Genomic DNA, 20,086 nt, shown 5'->3' with positions numbered 1-20,086 from the left:
TAGTACCATTTAAAAAGCTAAATAGAAATGTTGTTGAAAAAACAAAAACCCAGTGACCTATTTACTGTTACACTAAACTCCTACTGGGCTTGTTTAACAATAAAACGAACATCTACTACAGCAGGAAAAATAAAACCAAAGAAGATGAAAATGAGATTCTTAAAATACAATTTCCAAGTGTAGAAATAAGGCTAATCTATTTTGTCATTCTGAACTCATATGATTCAGCTACATATTGGTTTTTGAAATTTAAATAGTGGACACCTGATAGAGGATCTTCTGTAAGACCCTGAGCTACAGAGCAGCTTGAGACACACAGGCCCTGGGAGGAATTCATCCACACAGCTGGGCTAATGAGAAAAAGCCTGAAGTAACAATTCCAAGCTCTTGAAAAGCATTTTGAGAGTAGTATTTAAAAAGCACTACCCTAGTCCTTGGCATTACTAATACCATTGAAATTATCCAGCAGTATTAAATTATGGGTGGCAACACCACTCTGAGTTTGATACTGTACCAAAGCACACATCCACCCTACTGCTACTGTGAGACGCAAAGAGAATTAAAGGCAAATCTATAAAAACAAATAAATCTGGCCTAAATCAATAAAGCAAGTAAAGCTGACTTTTCCAAGCATGCTTTCTCATGCCTACAGGCTGAAAAATGACAGGCATAATCAGTGTTTTAAACTCTCCAAACCAAGCAGCTCCCAGGCACTTTGCAGCAACATAAAAACACTGGCTAGTTTCAGATTCCTATTTCTCACTTGTTCAAATCTTCATCAGATTAGATGCTCCTAGTAAAAATTTAAAGTTCTCTTAATCCTAATTCTCCATATTCTTGAATTCTTCTAAAAATCAACAGGGAATACCAGTCATAAACTCCTGACTGTAACAAATATTCTCACATCTCAGTCAAATAATGCCCTGGAATTCTCCTTGGCTTCCCCATCTACTATATGATTTGGTGCACATAAATAACTTTAATAAATAAATACAAATATAATACTCAAAAATTGCACAGCTCTTACCTGCATATGGTCTCCAGCCAAGACAATTCTTGTGTTTTTATTAGCTAAAGCTAGAGGCATAATCGTTTCACACTCCATAGCTTGAGCAGCTTCATCTAACAGAATATGTGTAAAAAACCCTGTAAAACACAGATATCACCAAATAAATGAAACTTGAAATTTGATAAAATGAATATTGAAAACAAGAACTTGAACTTAACATTCTGTATTCTGATAGTAACCAAAACTAGAATTTAAAAAAGCATGGCTTACACAAATTAATTTCTAGCAGCTACTGAAGACCACACAATTTTCAAGCCCATCAAATGACCAACAGTGGTCACCTGGTGGCCACTGACATTAGCAGGAGTCCCGAGGTCTGCCTCTTTCTTGTGATACACATGAAATTAAACACATTTTATCTGAGCCCTCCTTACCCCAAGAGGAAATATCTCTTGGCAGACCATCCCTCAAGAGGTTTCTCAAATCTGAAAGCTATTTTGCCACCATGAGACCTGAAGAGCTTTAGACAGTGACAATGACAAGGAATTCCTCATGTACTTGAGTCCTAGTAACTATTTTATATACTAAATTTCCCATTAAAATTGCACACATACCTGAGCACTTTGCTGGTTATGGGCTTAAGGGAATGTTGGGGGGGGAAAAAAGGAACAGAAGTTGAAGGAAAATTTAAATTCAATCTTATGATAATATTGGACCAAAAGTTTGGTGGGAATCTATGCACTGGAGAACATGCACTTGAAAAAACACTTGGCCACTGTAGACGTATATTTTATGAAATCTAAACTCAGGATAGGTATAGAAGTTGTTCGATACATTGATGTCCGTGATATATTAAGGTTTAAAACAAAGTATTAGAGGACTTAGTGCACCATCCAATTCAGATTACATACATAAAAATGCAGCAATTTTCTTTGGAAAATATGAATTTCATACAGCGGCACGGACATTGCTATGGCATGACTGTACAAAGCCCGCTGCCAAACAAAGCAGCTATTTCTATCTAAAGACCCAAAAATAATTACCATAAATTCCATATTTGTTTTCTCTGTTGCAACAAATGCTTAAATGGAGCCATAAAAAACTAATCCTAACTTATGTAAAGAAATTCCATGTCTCCAAAAAGCAGACGGATTTAATTTGGAGATCAGGAAAATAATAAACCCTAAGCAGCCTCTGCCCCAAAAGATCAGTCTAATATCTTTCAGTTTAGAAAACAACCCTAAATGTATCATGTTAACAAAGACAGGGCTTGTATGTGTGGGAGTTGCTTGCAAAGCTAAACAATTCACAAAACAAGGGGAAAGAGCTCTCTGTTATTTATGCTTACATGCTCCACTGAGTAATGACCTTAATGAGCATAATATTCAAAGTCAGAATCTCAAACAGAATTTTCCCTCTTGGATATCAGAAACACCAGATCATAGATCGTACTGCTTCTTAATTTAATTTTTTTTTAAAGAAGGAAAAAAAAAGAACAAGCAAAAGGTTAATTAGAATGCCAGCAAATTTGTAATAAACATTTATTCATAAAAAAACAAACTAGCATTTTAAGACTATCATAGTTTACTTTATTTTTTAATAGTTCCAAGAATTGGGTAAGGGACCTTCAGTGGCAAGAGGAAGATATTTCTTAAGCATGAACACTTGTTCTTTAGAAATTATCTTACCTGGTTCAAGATCCAGCTGACATAGATACTGTGATGTATTTAAAGTAACAACTACTACTCGTTGCTTAAGAATGTCTTCTTTCTGTGGCATCTGAAAGGTGGAATGTGTGCTTGAAATCAAACAGTACTGATGCACAACTGGGTGAACAGTCTTTACCCAGCGATTTCGGAAATATACCCTAGGAAAGAAAAAGGGGCTTACTTTCCATCAGCTTGAAGCACTGCCTAATATCTCAAATATTTCAAACACTAATATTCTGTTTTCTGAAAAATCAATATCATCTTCAAGAAGCAAAATGGCACAACTATGCAGAATTACATGCTAAAATGTCTTGGATTCACCTTCTATTATTGCAGTGCAGTTTTACATACATGAACAGTTAGCAGGTTTTATTTCACATATAGACATCTGTAAATTCTTCAAATACTTATGTCCTGTCATCCTTACATCAATGCCTATTTAATTTTAAACTTACAGTAAAATAATTTTAAATAAATATTGGCTGACCTGAAATGTAACTACAGCCCAGAGTATGGAACTGACAGTGGTCTGCTCATCTCAGCCACTGCAGCTGATATATGAAATATATTCAAATCCTGTTGTTCCTCCCACCCATCCTGTGTGTTGTCTGAATTCTACAAACCAAACATAAGGGGGATTCATCTTTTTATCATACAGGGCCACAACTGTGATACTCTGGATAAAAGAATTAGAAAACAGTGCCAGAAGCTTGGCTGGAGTCTAAAATATAAGGCTGGATTGACTGGATTTCAGACACCTTTCACACATCAGGTCATTTTAACCACCATCCCATGGGATCAGTGATGAATTTTTCTCAGGAAGGGATGACCTGTTACAGCCAGTTTGGCTACATGGAAGAGAAACACAGAAGGCACAAAGGCTGTGCCCCAGAACACAGGGTACAAGTAACTCCACAGGGTGAACACATCCAGCAAGGAGCTGGATAAAGGTGCCTTGTGACACCTCCATCAGGTGTTCCTCACCACATAATCTCTATCAAGAACTAAAAATCTGAAGTAGAACCTTTAAACTACAAGAAATTATTGTACAGAAATTCAAGTTTAAATTTATTTCCCAATATGGAATTAATTAAATTAATTTCAATTCTAAATATGGGATTTAATGCTATTCGGTTTATCTATTCATTATTTTATTTCTCCTGCACCCATAGTTCAAATCCCAAATTATTAATAAAGTGTTTGGAAATGTGTAATTATGCACCTAATTGCAGAGCATGATTGCACTGGCTGGACTCTGGATATCACATGTCCACCCACGTCTGAAAATTACAGCTGAGCTCCATGTGATGTGAGAGAAACGAGTACCAGCATTAGAATAAATCTGGTTTGTGAAGATACATTGCCCATTTTGGACAAAATGAAATTCAAAGGCACCTCAGTAACCTGAATGATTTTTGATTTGACAGCACAACCAAGGTAAATCCACACTTGGAGACCAAAGGTAACTCCAGGTAAAACTGGGTTCAGGGCAGGAACAACCCCCACACTCGTGAGTCATTCTCAGAAGAAGAGGCTTCTAATGTTACCCCCACATATTTATTTCTTCTCAGCTATCAAAGGGATGAGCTTTATTTGATAAATTGTTATTACACCAAGTCATGGCCTAACAGCTACAACAAGGGAGCAAGATAACCCCTGCTCCAGTCATCCCAGCTTTTCTATCCTCAGCTTTTGTGTGCTTCATTTTCCCAACCTGAACTGAGGTTATACTTACCCATCACCTCACAGGAGTACTGTGAGCATTACTGAGTTTATTGGGAGTTTATGTTTGTAAAGCACTTTGAGATTCTTGGATGAAAGGTGCTATTGAAATGCAAAATATTATGGTTATTAGACATTATTATACCATGCACTGTCTTTTATTACAAAAATTCAACTGTGGGTGACTCACAGATTGGCTGACAGCATTTCAAACTGCATTGCTGCTTACCCATTAATTTCTTTTATTTTGATGTGAGATCAAATAGGTATCCCAGAGCTATTATTCACCATTGGCATAAAAACACCTGACAGATGTGACTACTTCGAAAATGTCATGAGAGAAGTTAAGCCTCACTGAACAAGGATTTTCTTTCTCAGGTGCAACTTGGGCTAATACAATCACCCATAATTTCATTATTAGGTATTTCTTCCTCAAAGTTGGAAGAACCAATTACAAAAATGGGGTTTACCAGCTTAACACAAATCATAACATGTCACCCTGCAACATGCCCTTAACTTCTGATTAAACAAAAGACTAAACTTCTGAAATGTTTAGTCTTAACTCTGCATGAGCAGAGTCCCTGAACTCCAGCAGTCAGGTAGTTAATAATCAAAACACTCATTAGTACCCACAACACATTTTATTATTATTTGGGTACAAAGTGGGAAAAAGCTGTGGCCACTTTGTACAGAACCCAAACCCAGCCACAGCTTACAAGAGAGATTTTTTCCCAGCATGTGCCTCATATCAAGGCTTTAATTCCGGAGAAATGAAAACCTTGCAGGGTAAGGTTTACCCAAACAACAGGCAGTGAAATTACTGGCACATACATGGAGCATTGCCTCAAAAGGGAAATCCCAGGAGATTATACATTAGGGACTCAATCTTCTGCAAACAAAGGCACTGAATATATCCACTGTATTTAATGCTTGGTTAACATGCAAGGAATCTGCATTTCCTGTGAAAATTTATTTCTAAGTGTGGCATCTGGGTGCCTACAACAGAAGCCTCAATTTCTGTGCATCTCCAGCCAATGAGGCAAAGAATGCAAGAAGCTGGCAGCTGACCTGCCTGTGCTTCCATCATCTTCCCTGCCATGGCAGCACAAAAGGCATTTTCCCCAACTATTTCAACTAAGTGTCAGTCAAATCAAGTAGTTCCAGGCTGGGATTGCTTCTAGCCAGTTAAAATACACTTCTAAAATGTAATAAAGGGGGAGTCTGGAGTCCGAACCTCTGAGGGAGGCTAAAAGGAGTTTAATTTGCACTCCTGTCCTACAACAGTGACTTCTTCTGGTGACTCCTTACAACAGTGGGGAGTAAACTTCAGTTCTTCAAAACTTCTTTTCCCTGTTCTGAACTTGATTCCTCTCAGTTCAGAACAGAAAGGCCAGGACTCTGCCCTCCAATAAACCTTTGTGGGATACAGCCCACCTCCTCAGCTTTGGTGCTGGTACTTCTCACCTGAAATCCCTCAAGTAAAAAGAGCACAAAAACTCAGAGGGAAAGGAATCTAGCAGAGTAATTTCATGTCTCTGTTAGGAGACCACTAAAAAAAATATATCTAACTAGTCCCAAGAAGCCTAAAGGAAACTTTAAAAGCACCTGATTTCCCTCTTCCATTTCTTTAGATCCATCTCCAAAGAGAGGCTGTCTCACAAACAAATATGTTCCCTGAGGTGCAGAAAACATGTGAAAAACCTGCCCTACAACTTGAAAGTTCTCTTTTTTTAATCCCTTTTCCCTTTAAGATGGAAGCTAGAGTTTCGAGAAAAAAGTCATTGGCAGAAGAGGATTTTATTTTCCAAACTAATGTTTGGTAAACGTCTGGTAAACATTTGGTAAACATCTCCTTCATTTTCAGTACAAGAACTTGGTTGGAAAAGGGGGCAATGGTATTTTAAGACCTGCTGGGGGTTTTTGGTCTGGGTTGCTGTTTGCTTTCTTTTTTTAATTCAATTCTGGCTCCTACAGATTATTTTTTATAACCTGGATAATTCTTAGCTAGCAGCCACATACTAAAGCTACCTGGTTCCAGGATATATGCAGAGCTTACATATGAATGTTATGATGAAAGCAGTAAAAAAATGAACTGAAGGGGATTCAATGAGGTATTTTTAACAGAACCAACTTATTTTTTGACACTGCTGAACTGAAGATATTAGTTTTATTTATTCCTAAGCAAGACCATGCTTAGGAATAAATAAAAATACTCAATCTACAGATAAAGGCTGGATTAACCTCTTTCCTTCTCCTTTAGTATTCCATATAAAACCAGTGCGTGGAAACAACTAAATCTGAAATATGCAAGTAAAATAATACTAAATTCATATTATAATAATACCTCAACCACTGCCCAGCAACATACAGAGGAATTGCTGCTATCTGCTTGCTGGAGTTTTTGGGAGGGGGTGATAACCTGAATTCTCCTGCCCCAGAGCTCCCCTGCCTCAGCAGCCACACCTCCAGAAGGTTCCAGCAGCTGATGGAGACAGGCACATCCAGGGAGTAAAAGAAAATACAAATCAGGAGCCAATTACTCCCTCTTACAGCTCTGACTCACCATCTAAAGGTGCCTGGCTGCTCCTGCACACTAAAAATCAGGTGGCTCACCATCAAACAGAAGCACTTAATCCAGGCTCTCTCCTCCCAGCTGTAGCTTGGGTTTGGGTTTCATTCCTTCAGAAACATTTCTGCATTCATTTACGTAAGTATATGAAATTGTTTCAGTGTCAAGTTTCTCCAGTAAAAGGCAGATTTTGCAGCGTGCCCCTAATACAGTTGACTCATCTAATCAAACCCAGGAGCACATGTTTTTTCTGGGTAATAATTTGTTTATGGGCATCAGGACTATGAGAATTTGGCCTTCAGGCTTCGCTGGTATTTCATTTAGGTGCAGAAGTTAGATTTAACATAAATTCTCACTGTTCACTCTGACTCTGTCTTTTCCAAAGGGCATAGGAAGTTATTTTATTAAGAGATAATACAAATTTATAACTTGATATTTAAACAAAAAGCTCCACAAACTCTACTTTTCAAACTTTTATGTCACGTCACTGACAGGATAATTTATTTAATATACATCCTACCCACGGAAATATCTACATGGTTTTCAGTACAAAATGTTAAATAATTTAGCTTTCCTTCTTTAAAAACAACATAAATATTATAAAATATTATGTTGCTCCCCCCTAAGCCAACTCATCACTTGTAGAGCAAATAAGGGATAAAATCTACAGCAGTCTCCAGTTATTTAGAAACACAATGAACTCTGCAAGCAGCACATCTACCTTGAATAATTAACTGCTTCCACTCCACTTGATGTTTCCTTTTAAATACTGCAAGAGGCTCAGATCCCCCTGTTTAATCTAACAGTAATGATTTTAATTTGAAAATACACCTTTACAACAGTCAGTAAGGGAGGTACATCCATAAATAATTTTGAACTGGGAGTCTCACACAACTCCAGTTTGAATTCAGAAAAATTGACCTTCAACTCCTGCCAGAGCAAGTTAATGCACTTGGAGCTCCAACAACATTATCTGTCAGATTTTTTATTTGAACCATACATTTTGGATCCATTAACATATATACACAACTCCAGAGGTGCCTCCATTTTCCTAATCTTCATTTTTTTATAGAGGTGTCCTGACTATTTGAACAGCATCAGACAATCTACAGCAGTACTTTCTGAGGGCTTTATAACAAATACTACAACAATTAAATTTCATTTAAAACATTCCGTGACTTTTAGATTATGTGCTGTGATGTTCTTGGCAAATATGGAAATAAATTTTAACCATAAGAAAAGTACCACTTTTAATGTTTTTCATATTTCTGAGACTGGACTACACAGTTGAAAACAAGGCAGCAACAAGATGGCCACAATAAAACTGTATTTAACTCCTTGCACTGTTAAATCACACTTCAATATTCCCAAAAGGGTCCATTACACACATTTTTTTCCCTTCAGAAAATTAAGATTCCATGAAGTTTCTCATCCCAAAGTGCTTTACAAATCACCTTAAGACAATCTGTGTTAAAACACAACCAGATCAAAGATATCTTTTAAAAAATAACTGAAAGATATCTTTTAAAAAATAACTGCCTTCCTTCCCTTGGCCAGACCCTCAGTGTCTGTAAAATGTCACATGGCAACCAAAGCCAACAGACCTAAGAGAATTTACACCTGTTGCAAACGTAACCTTTTCACATAACTGCACTGGCTTTACTGACATTGCATAAAATATAAGTCCAGGATGGCTTTTAATAGCTAGCAAGTAAACACAGAGTCATTTTCTTAGTAATATTATAAATTCACCCACTGGCATTCAGAAAATGATGCCCATAATTTAAAATATATATATACACCAAGCTAGCAGTATAAAGTATACATTGTGATTACTGGGCAAAACGTTCCCAGGAGCAGATTTATGTCCATAAATAAATCCTCCTTAACTATTTCCACGCAAGTTTACCCTCCTTGCTCTTAAGATTTCCACTTTTTTTTTTCCCTAGACCAATTTCCCCAATACACATTAAGTAAGTACATTGCAACACATAAACAATCACTTCACACTGATTTATCAGAAGAGGCCAAACTACTTTCACTCATTTCTATGACACCAAAATGTTTCTCCAAGAAGTCAGGTGGGGAGCCCCAGTTTCCAAATTAGCCTTGTAATTGTGAGTCAAATTTTTCAAAAATTAAAACACAACTAAAGTCCATTTTGTTTTATCATAGTACCTTTTAGAGGAGTGTATCAAAAGTTTGCTCATTAGGAAAGACACATTTATCAACAGAATAATAAAAGCTTAAAAAAGGATGTCTTTATTTTTATTTAACAAATGACCCAAAATTATGTTACAATATTTCACATTCCTTTTAGGCTGTTTTTAAAAGCACTGCTGGTAATGCCAATATGCTTTTATGTTTTAAAAGTTCTTTAACTTTTTTTTTATAGACACCTTTTCTTAAGAATAGTATTTTATAGACACATAATAAGCCTTAAAAAAATACCTGAGAGGTCTTGCCTGGGGATTGCCTGCTTCTACATATGGATGTAAATAATCCTTTATGTAGAGATCAGCAGCACTATTAGAATGGGTGCAAATGAGAATCCTGCTGGAATAAATGGATGCAAATAAAAAAGCAATGAAGAAACAGAAAACAATTCAAAGCAGTAGAATACAAAAAAAAGGAAACAGAGGCCATCTTCCTGCACATTCCTCTTCATGGAACTTCACTGACCTATTGCACTTCCCATGACTCAGCCCTCAGCTCAAATCCTTCAGTTATCAATTATCAAACAGGTTTTCAATAATCATTTTGTAAATATTAATCTGGACTTGATTTTAAAGACCAGCTTTTATTATCTACCATGCTGCAAAACTTCCCATGCTGCGCAAATCACAGGTATTCCACATAACTTCCATTTCAATTGGTTTTGTTCTAAATAGCAAATACAGGCCAAGATCATAAAATTACTTTATCATCCCAAATGATGAAGGATGGCTTGGGTTTGTTGGTTTCTAAGCTGGGTGGAAATTCTGTATTTCTACATCTGACTTGAATTTTAGCCAAAAAATCACATCCTCTGTGCTAGTGGGGCCCTGCTCTGTGTTCAGTGCCCCCTCTCACCTGGTGTCCTGCTGCTGGAGGATGTGCTTGACTGCCTGAGCCAGAGTGAAGGTTTTTCCTGTCCCATAGGGACCGATGATAAGAACAGGAGGCAGCTGTATGGAGAGTGGGGTGGTGATGGCCAGAACAGCCTCCTTCTGCTTCGCGTTCAGCCGAGGGTCCAACTGCTCATCCCATTGCCTGTGCAAAGGTTACAAACAGCTCTCACCATCCACTGCCAGGCAGAAATTAAATCAGGGATGATTTCAAAAGTGCTAAAGGAACGGAGGAGCCTTTACAGAGCTGCTGTGTGGATTGTGTTGCTGAGGCACATGAAACAAACCAACAAATCTAGCAAAACAATCACATGCTTTGATAATAAAAATTTGCTGTTTGCAATAAATCAGTTGTGGGGTGGAGTTTCAATCTATTCTCAATTTACATCATCCCACCTAACAACAGTTAACCTGCAGAGCACTCATTCTAGAAGAAGGACACACTGCACCATTTCCTGATAACAAAAGCAGGTAAACATAAAATGACTTTTCTACTATTATCATGCAAATGATAGTTCCATTAGTTATCTTTTTTCCCTGTAGCATTTACACTGTTAACTTTAAAAGTAACCAGTTACACAACCCCAGGGCTTGGCAGAAATTATCTAAAATCAAATCTAAAAACTACTGGCTACCAATTAATAACAGACTTCTTTTTACTTTGTTTTTTAAGATCATCAAGGCACATACCTCTAATGGGAAAGCAGTCTATAAAAAGGGGTTTTGTTGTAAGCAGCCAGTGATGCCAGCATTGGGAGGAAGATGCTTTCAGAAAATTCCAACGAGCATAAGAAGTTAAAGATTTCTAGACAGAGTTTTTAATATTCCCACTGACAGATTTAAAAGTAGACATGCATAGTAAAAAACACCTGTCACTGCTGCACATATGGCCATACTTTAGTAATGTGATCTGCTTTGGTACAAGCACCACACTTCTTACAGACTGGGAAAGTTTCTGTTCAGAAGTAGTTAGCAACAGGGAGCAAGATCAAGAGGGAATTGACTGAATTTTAACTTTTAAGATGCCTATGAAAAACAAGCTGGCAAGAGACTAAGAAATACAGGAAAGGAACAGGGACATAAAACAGACATAGAAGAAAAACAGGGAAGACAGTTTGGAGTTAGCTTGATTCTTAAGGAAGAACAAATCAAGCCACCAGATGGAACTGATTTAAACTGAACTATAATCACTACATATTTTATTTATGTATACAAAAAATACAAAACATTATACCAACGCGCAACTGGTATGTACATAGAACATAAAAGTTCTATCCTACTTGACCTGCCTCCTTTTTACTGAAATCACTGCTTATTTCCAAACTATTCTTAAACACTATTTCCTCGGAAGATTCACTCAGAACCTAATTAAGTCAGTGAACAGATTGTCACTGACCTCCATTAGCTTTGCAGTGCAACTCTAAAACAGAACCTATTCCCTTCTACCTCTCAGTGCTGTCAAAGCTCTGATGCACACAGTGATCATCCCACCCAGAACACTGATGCCACCCTTGTACTGGATCTGTTCTTACACTTCCAGACAAACTACAATTTTTCCAGTGTTTTTTGTCATACATTACTCACTGTCCCAGCCTTCTGACAGATTGCTTTCCTTTCAACACCAGGCTATCTCCTGATTTCTCCTGCATCACAATCACACTCCTAATTCTCACCTTCAAGACCCCACATGACTCCCCCCAGGCTGTGCAGACTATCAGTTCCACATCCCTCTCATTTTCCTGCTCTCCAAGCACAGCAAGCTCATGCCTCTTTTACCAAGAGCAAGAACACTGACCATATTCCCTGAGCCACACAGCCTCACATTTCTCCTCCCTAAGCTTCCTCTTCCAGACAAACTATTTTCACTGCATCAACCTTAAGTTTCTTTAGAAGTAGTTATATAACACAGGGGCTTATAATTTCATAAAGGAACCTGTGAGATGTGTATAAAAAGAATCTCTGGGCTGCTTCTTTAGGAGTCATTGCCACACCTTCCATAACCACACCCTCTGGGATATGTCCAGATCTGGGCTCACTGCAGCTCAACAAGTACTGATGGATCAGCCCTTGGAACCAGGACTCTGCACTCTGGGGAGCCTGCAGAGCACTCCTGGAACTGGCACGGCCATTCCTATAAAGTGTAATGTTTCCAGAGGAGGATGGCAGCACAGAAAGGAACAGCAGCAGGTTTGTTCTCTGCAGCCACAGCAGAACTGTGATGCCTCCACACCCCCAGCTCAGGCCCAGGGAAAACCACTCAGTGGGTTCTGGCCCTGGGAGGATCATTCCTCTTGTTTTATTCAGCACAGTTTCACTCCCTCCTTGGAATCCTTCACCACTAATCAGGCTTGTTTCCAGTTCCAGGACAGATTTCAGCCATCTGCTCTGAGAAATTCAGAGCTGCATTCCCACCCAACCTTTGATTTCAAAGTGTTTGTGTACCTGTTGGGACTCCAGGGTATGGTGGGAGTCATGCTGACATCTGGAAACAAAATGCTGTTGTCCTTAATCCTGTCCAAGGCATAATGCATTTCACAGAGGGGTAACCGGTTCAACTGGAACTGAAGCTCAACCTGCCCAACAAACCAACAAACAGAGAGGTGAATAAAAAGAATTCATTTAGAAAATGCTCATTAGACTTTGCTGTACATGATGCATTTTTATCTTCCTGCACACCACTGGCTCTCAGGAGAAAACAGCAAACAGCATTCAATCCAAAGATCTGTGATAAAATTAACTTGCTTTTTTGTTGTTGTTTAGAACCAAAGATAAATACAGCATTTTCTCTAATTTAATTTTGTTGTTTAAGATTAGATTCCACTGTACTTTCGGAAAAAAATTAAAGGGAAAGCATTCTTGGAATCTTTTTTTAAATACAAACAAATAGTCCTGGAAAATATTATTGTCCTAAAACATTGTTTTTACAAATGTAAGCTTTCATCTCTTATTGTAAGAACAATCTCAAGAAAATGTCAGGCCAGAAATTTTACATATCAACAAACGACATAAATCAGCAAAGATAAACCCCAAACATTATTTCTAGTCAAACACTCTGGAATAGCATCACTTGTCATTTTTGTTCAATTATTAGGACTCCCCAAAAGTTAATTTCTAACAATTAGCTGCTTACCAATACATTCTTGGTTTTGTTCTCTCAATTACAGGTGTTTCAATGCTAGTAAATAAAAGATATTGCCAACATAAATTCTGGTGCAAAGCCAGAAGCATCACACAGAGCACTTAACATTCCTGATTCAATTCAGAACAGAACAATGGATACTGAAAGTAGTTGACACATACACACACACTGAAAGGGTAAAGAGAAAAGTACATTCTAAATTTGAACAAGGGATAAAAGCAGTTCCTGAGGAAATTATTCATAAAAACAGTTCACTCAGATTATCATTTACACAGATTTAAATTTGCAATAATTAATCTCTCCAGAAATAAATGAATCTGATCACAGTATTATGCCAAAGAACTCCACATTCACAACAGAAGCCTTTAGACAAAATTTGACACAGATCTGAACTAATAAAAACCAGCATAAAATCACCAAAAGCTGCTGAAGAACTTCAAGAGACTAATACACTTTTTTGGGTTTATTTCCAAAGCACCGCCGTCATTATGTATTTATGTAATTACTGTGTAACAAATCTAATAAGCATTTTTGATTAAATAGGAGTAAGTAAGTCTCTGAGATTTACAATGAGTGTGAACGCGTTACCAACAGCAGCCACATCACTGCAACCTGTCTGGAGAAGCACCCCCCATTTACCTGGAAATATCAATTATTTAACAATTTCTATGGCCATCTGTACCAAGAGATTCCACAACCACCTGCCAGAAGCTGGCTCTGTCCTAGCAAACAGGAGATGAGAAGAACAACCCAGAGCAAAGATGAGCTGAACCTGCTCCATCAGCACCTCAGCTGAAGGTGCAGCCCCCGTGTCACCCCAGAGAAAAGCCATGGAGGTGGCACTCATTCCAAATGTACCCCCATGCCCATAGCAGCAACCCGGCCTCAGAACTAATGATTTTCTCCTCTAGCACTCACTGATCTGCTGTTAGCCCATTCTTACTTAATCACACTTTAATCTCATGGTAATTAGTGCTACCAACCAGAAAGCTCAACAAACACAAAGCAATACTAGAATATATTTTTACAATTATCTTTTTAGACAACTTATATAAAAACCTTAAGGAGTCCTTGACAGTTAAAAAGAAAGGGCAGAAAGAAGGAAGAGAAAAATGATCACTTCTTTTTCAAAGCCATATAAACTTCTCTCAGGAACCTTCTCCTACAGAGGAGAATTCCCCACACAGAGGAACAATTTATCCTTCTAGATTTAACTACTTGTTGTACCTGGCACTCCTTTATCTGCCCATAAAGCCCCTTTTCAACCAGAGGAATCACTCTGGTGTACCAGTAATGTTTACTACTTGCAGATTATCTCCTTCACAAGGCTTTGTAAATTAGCATTTTCTTTTTTGTACTCTTATTTCAGTATTACAGCGTTCATATCATTATGTAGCATGCAAAATCAACACTAGCTTTGCTGTAAATAAACAATGTTTGCTGGTATCCCTGCAGAGTGTAGCCATTAACTTTCTATCTCTGGCAGATATAGAGACATTAAATATTCATTTTGACTACCACATTTTACAGCAAGATGTACAACCATAAGTCTGAAGACAAGGGCAGCAACAAATCTGACAGCGTTAAGCGTGGAGCTCACAGAGGTGTTTGGAACTGCTAAGAGAACTATTTTTTTTAATAGGACACATGAAAATTCAAGAATTCTTTTTCCACTCTGTGCAATTTGTGCTACCCAGCTCCTCAGCCCCATTCTGCACAGCAGGGCTGGCACTTCTCAGCAGTGACAGCACAGCTCATCCTGCCCCATGGGCACCTCGAGCTCCTCCCCAGGCTCTGTCCTACCCATCCCTCCCAGCACTGACCTGTCCCCCAGGCACATCCTGCAGATGTTTGGGAAACACTGCCACTCAAATGGCAATGGTCCCAAACTCCTGGTTTGATCTATCCAAGGAAAATATCCTTGCCCAGGCAGACCCAAGGCTGACGGAAAACCACACGACCTAACAAGGGTGATTTAAATGCAGAAAAGCTGTGATGCTCATCTGGGTGACACTTTAACAGCCCCTTCTGGGAGTCCAAGCAAGGTGTCTGGCATTAAATACCTCCTATTATCTACCTGCATTCACCACTTTGTTAACAGCTTGTGATTTGTTTTGCTTTTAATGCTGCTGGGAGGGAATCAAATAGTTTTATTTGCTGTTGCAGAGTACTGAATGAGGCCATCTGCGAAGGAGAGGCATGTAACCTGCTTTAATATACATTCCACAATCAGAAATCAGTGGGAAAGGAAGTTACTCCATTGCCAGGCTCACAGAGCAGGACAGAGAACAGAGGAACCACTCAAGTACTAAAAGAGTGGCAGCAGCCACAGTGCTTTAAAGTTCACTCCACCCCACCTTTATGAATGGTTTACCTGATAAAAGCAGAATTGTGTATTTATTATAGTTAAGCCAGAACAGCAGGTAAACAAGGCACCACTAAGTTTCTGAGACTAATTATAAGGAAACGAAAAAGGAAACAAACGACCCAACTTATCCAAAATCCACAGAAATCAAAGCAGTTTTATCAGGGTTTAAGAATCACATAGGAAATACCAACTCTACTGAAGAGAGCAGCAAAACCTCCAGCACCTTTAACAAAAACTCCGCACATCCAAACTACAACCTCTTCAGTTCTACACTGAGGATTGCTTTCCAAAATTTCAGTTAATAATAATTATAAAAAATTCCTCATAATTAAAATTCATTCAAATATAGGTAATGCTTGAAGACTCTGACCACCATTTGAGTGATACACATATAAAGTATTAAATGATTTTACAAACAACTTTAGGACCCAATTTTTAATGCAGAATAGATATGCTGCCTCGGGCCAAGATTATTAAAACACTCAAGGAAAAATTAGCCAGTTCCTGAAGCCCCAGCTCATTTTGCATTCCAGTCAAGTTTCAAACACAATCAATTAGTAAGTTTAATTATTGTTTTAAGAAAACAAACACAAAACCAAGAGCTCGGAACGACATAAATCTTCCCAGACCAATTATCCATGTGAAATTAAGACATTAGGATTCTTGCATATGTTTCCCCAAAACAAAACAAATGGGATGAGATAAACCGTGGGTGAAAATGCATTCATTCCAGGCAATTCCAGTGACCTTAATCTGAGGTCATTTCTGTTTGGTAAGCAGATCAGTCAAGGAGGCAAAACAAACAGAAGGCAAAGAGTTCTGACAGCACAACCACCTCCAGGCAGACCTACCTGCATCTCACAATCTGCCCGAAGATTCAGCTCCTCGCAGCATTCCCTGGACACCCTCAAGAAGATATAATCCTTTGTCTTCTCCTCAATAGCTGCTTCATAAACCTTCTCTTTGGTTCCTTGGGTCTGTGCTGACTTTTCTTTAGTGACAGGCAATAAATAAACAGCATTGACTTTGGTCATCACCAGCCGTCCAGCCAAAGTGTCTTCAGAGAGCGTCTCAGTGAGCTTAAAGCGGCCAAAAAGTTGTCCATTTTGGGCATATTTTGCACCTCCAGAAACACCAGTGAGCATGAAGCTTGCTACAATCTGCAATTGCACTTTTATGTTGAACCTAAGTGAGAAAACATCGAGTCAGTGCACAAAAATGCTCTCAGATTCTGAAATTTCAGGCGTTCAGAGTGAAGATTCACTTCATTAATTAATTTTTAAGTATGGACAAGTACAGTCAAACTGGCCCTTTGTAAGTGTGCAGCTATCAAATATCCACACTTTTTCCTTTGACTGTAGCATATAAAATACATATTTAAAAGAATCAACATCTATGAAGTTTAAAAAAAGAACCCTCACAAGAGAGAAACAAATATTAGATACCAATAAAAGCTTAGAGTGAATGAATTACATGTCCCAAAGCACTAAAATTTCTATTTAAACAGCCTGTAATCTTATGGTAGGTATGCAAGGGGAGACAAGCAGGCAAAGAACAGAGCAAGATTCCTACTTATCCCATGTGCCTCTTCCAGGCTGCACACCAAAGAGGGCAATCTCTATCTTAAAAAGTAAATGGTATTATACCTATAATTCAGAGGGATTGATCAAAATGCCTTCAAACAATCAGACTGTAGGCATTAAAATGATATCATTTTATTTGAAATGAGGGAATGGCAGCACAGGCTCAGCCCTATAAACCATCTATCCACAGAATTCCTATTAGCAGCAGCTTCCTCCTGTAATCAGAGGTGTAACAAATTCATCCTTTGCAGTTATCATTTTCCAGAAGTCACATGCACAACACATTAAAGTGACTTATTAGCACACTTCATTGACCTCCCACCAATAAAAAATAATCTCTTCCTAGTGTGTTGGGCTTTTTTGAACAGATTGCTTCAACCTGGTTTTAAAAAGAACAAAGGGGAAAAAAAGTCTGATAGTAGAGTAACAATATTCAGTTCTTTTCTCATCAGCAACTTTTTCCTAAATTTGCAACAAATTACAGAAAAAAACTAAAACCCATTCACAAATGAAATAAAACCTCTTGGAAAAATACATTCTTTTCTCATAATACTTTTTATACTAATACTAGTTTTATTTGATCTGTTCTTATACTTTCTGTTTTAACCTAATAAACTGGTAATTGCTCATTGAAGCCCTGCAGTATCAATAATCATAAGCCTCTAACAATAAAATCCAACATTTTAGCTTGGTAATTAAACATCTACCAAACCAATCAGATGTATTTTTTCAGATCTGCCAAACCACGAATCTTGCACAAAAACTGCAAGTTTGCCCCCATGTGGTAACAGCTCCTTCTTCACAGACTATGGGCATTGTCAGATCCGAATTTCCCAGTTCTCCACTCTCCAAAAGCAGGGAAATTTTCTCACCTCACAGGGATCTGTTTGGTTATCACTGGCCACAGAGGTTACAGCACAAGCTACAGTGAAAGCGTTCACCCAATCCTTCCCATTTCCACACGTACCACTAAAAACCCCTTAACAAAAACAAGTTTTCTTCTATTGAAGTGCTGCACTATTCCAAAGGAGGTGTCAGCAAGTCAGCCTCATCTGAAACAGAACTCACAGCTCCTTGTTAAAACACTATCTAAAACATTTAACTGAGTAACAAGGGCTGGGAATTCTTACTGAGATACAATCATTTGCTGTTGTGAATTTATTTTGTTGAAACTTCCCTAAAGTTGATCCCTATGCTGCTGAATATGTATCAGCTGAAATTCAGATTCATAAAACGTGCTGCAAAACAGTTTTATTGCATTTCTGAGACAAGGCACAGGTTAGTGTTTTCATAAATGACTGAAATGCATTTTGCTCTGCTAAAGGGAATCTCAAGTTTAGATTATCAAGCAATTTCCATTGAGCAAGCTGACACCTTCTGGCAAACTACAAAACTACAAAATCCTCTCAGGATTTAATTTTTAAAAATCAGAATTCATTCATCCATTTCTCGCCCTTGCTTTGCAGGATTAGACAAAAGAAGGTTTCCAGTCAGGCTTATAAAGAAAAACCAAAAACTTTTATTTCCTCCTAAGCACTGCAAATGCCAGCCTACCTACCTGCAGTGTTCATGAAGCAGCTACAAGGAAGCCCGTTGTTCATATTTAAAACCACAGAAAAAGTATGAAAAATGACTTCATAAATCATTAATCATCCAGTACCAACGCAAACAATCAATTCCCCAAAGGCAAACAAACCCATCCTGGCCAAAGCCCCAGGTGCCACTTTGCAAAAGCACATTCAGCACATTTGCTCTGACACTGACACCTGCAGGGTTCAGGGCGTGCAGAGGGACACCTGCCTGGTCAGGGGGGGATCAATGGAACACACAGTAATGACAAAAGCAAATTTATTTTCCATCAGAGCCAGTACTTGACGTGTTCACAGGCTTGAGGATAAATCTGCTCTGTAATTCTGGGAGCATGGAAGGAGCTGTCTGTCACCTCACACCCTTTAATGTTCATACAAGAAAATGTTCTAGTCACTCTAAGAACTACATACTGCTTTTCTCCTCAATATGCAAGAGAGAAAGGAAGAGTTTTAAAACCATGAACAGATATTTAGGCTCTCCAAAACCCAACTACTATCAAGATTCGAACATTGCTTTGGTTTTCCTCAAAAACAGTGTATTTGCACTTGGAAATTCAACAGCAGTAATTCCCTTATTATTCTATTTTGTGATACTCATGTGGAGTAACTTGTATAAATGTCTCTTGAAATATTAAAATAAACATGATTTTAAAGTAAAGTTCTCTGAGACTGTCCAGAACTCCCTCATAACTGAATTCAAGATGTGTTTGAGCCACTGCAACTTTCACCCAATACTGCCCAGTTCCACCCAGGTGATTCCACACAAAGTCTGAACCAGCACCTTCCAAGAAAGTGAGAAACCATCAACATTCTTCAAACCCAAGGAGCCACTTCAATCTGACACTGGTGTTACTCCAGTGCAGTCAGAAGACCATGCTGCCAATCCTACTCCTTTTACAATGTACATTCACAAACCCTTGAAAGTGCAACAGCTCATCAACACTGTCACTGTGGCACCACTTCAGAGGTGTTACAACCCACTTGCATCTGGATTTCTCAGCCATTTCCAGGCTTGCAACCCTGACACTTCACTAGAGAATACCGAGTGTGTGATCTTAGCCACAGAGGAGTGGAAATGTCTGCTGGTTTGAGCCTTCTTGCAATAAAGTGGGTCAGCTACAAGATCAAAAGAATGTTTGTCATCAACACTATCAAAACAGAAGATTTCAAGAACATTATTAACTTACTTTTAACTTAATCAAGCAATAAATTACTGCTGCACCAAATAGTCAAAAGGGGAAGCACTATATGCAGAATACACTTATTTTTCTTTCATTTCTCCAGGTTTGCT

The 20,086-nt window shown here is 38.3% G+C and overlaps 1 protein-coding gene across 4 annotated transcripts in view; it reads right to left on the bottom strand.

Annotated features, from left to right (window-relative positions):
• Window positions 1–20,086, bottom strand: part of HELZ (helicase with zinc finger) — an 85,823-nt gene that overhangs the window by 29,634 nt on the left and 36,103 nt on the right. For 3 of the 4 annotated variants that reach the window (XM_038156955.1, XM_038156953.1, XM_038156956.1), the window contains 6 exons: window positions 16,475–16,808; window positions 12,559–12,689; window positions 10,082–10,261; window positions 9,461–9,565; window positions 2,698–2,876; window positions 1,028–1,146 (listed from right to left, as the gene is read on the bottom strand). In XM_038156955.1, the coding sequence (XP_038012883.1) occupies window positions 1,028–1,146; window positions 2,698–2,876; window positions 9,461–9,565; window positions 10,082–10,261; window positions 12,559–12,689; window positions 16,475–16,808 (1,048 nt within the window). The remainder of the gene's footprint in view (window positions 1–1,027; window positions 1,147–2,697; window positions 2,877–9,460; window positions 9,566–10,081; window positions 10,262–12,558; window positions 12,690–16,474; window positions 16,809–20,086) is intronic. The other variant, XM_038156954.1, reaches the window with a different exon arrangement.

This window comes from Motacilla alba, chromosome 18 (assembly GCF_015832195.1).
Source record: "Motacilla alba alba isolate MOTALB_02 chromosome 18, Motacilla_alba_V1.0_pri, whole genome shotgun sequence".
Classification (NCBI taxonomy): Eukaryota; Metazoa; Chordata; class Aves; order Passeriformes; family Motacillidae; genus Motacilla; species Motacilla alba.
Note: the sequence above shows the minus strand (reverse complement) of the source record. Positions and strands in the feature narration are given on the sequence as shown.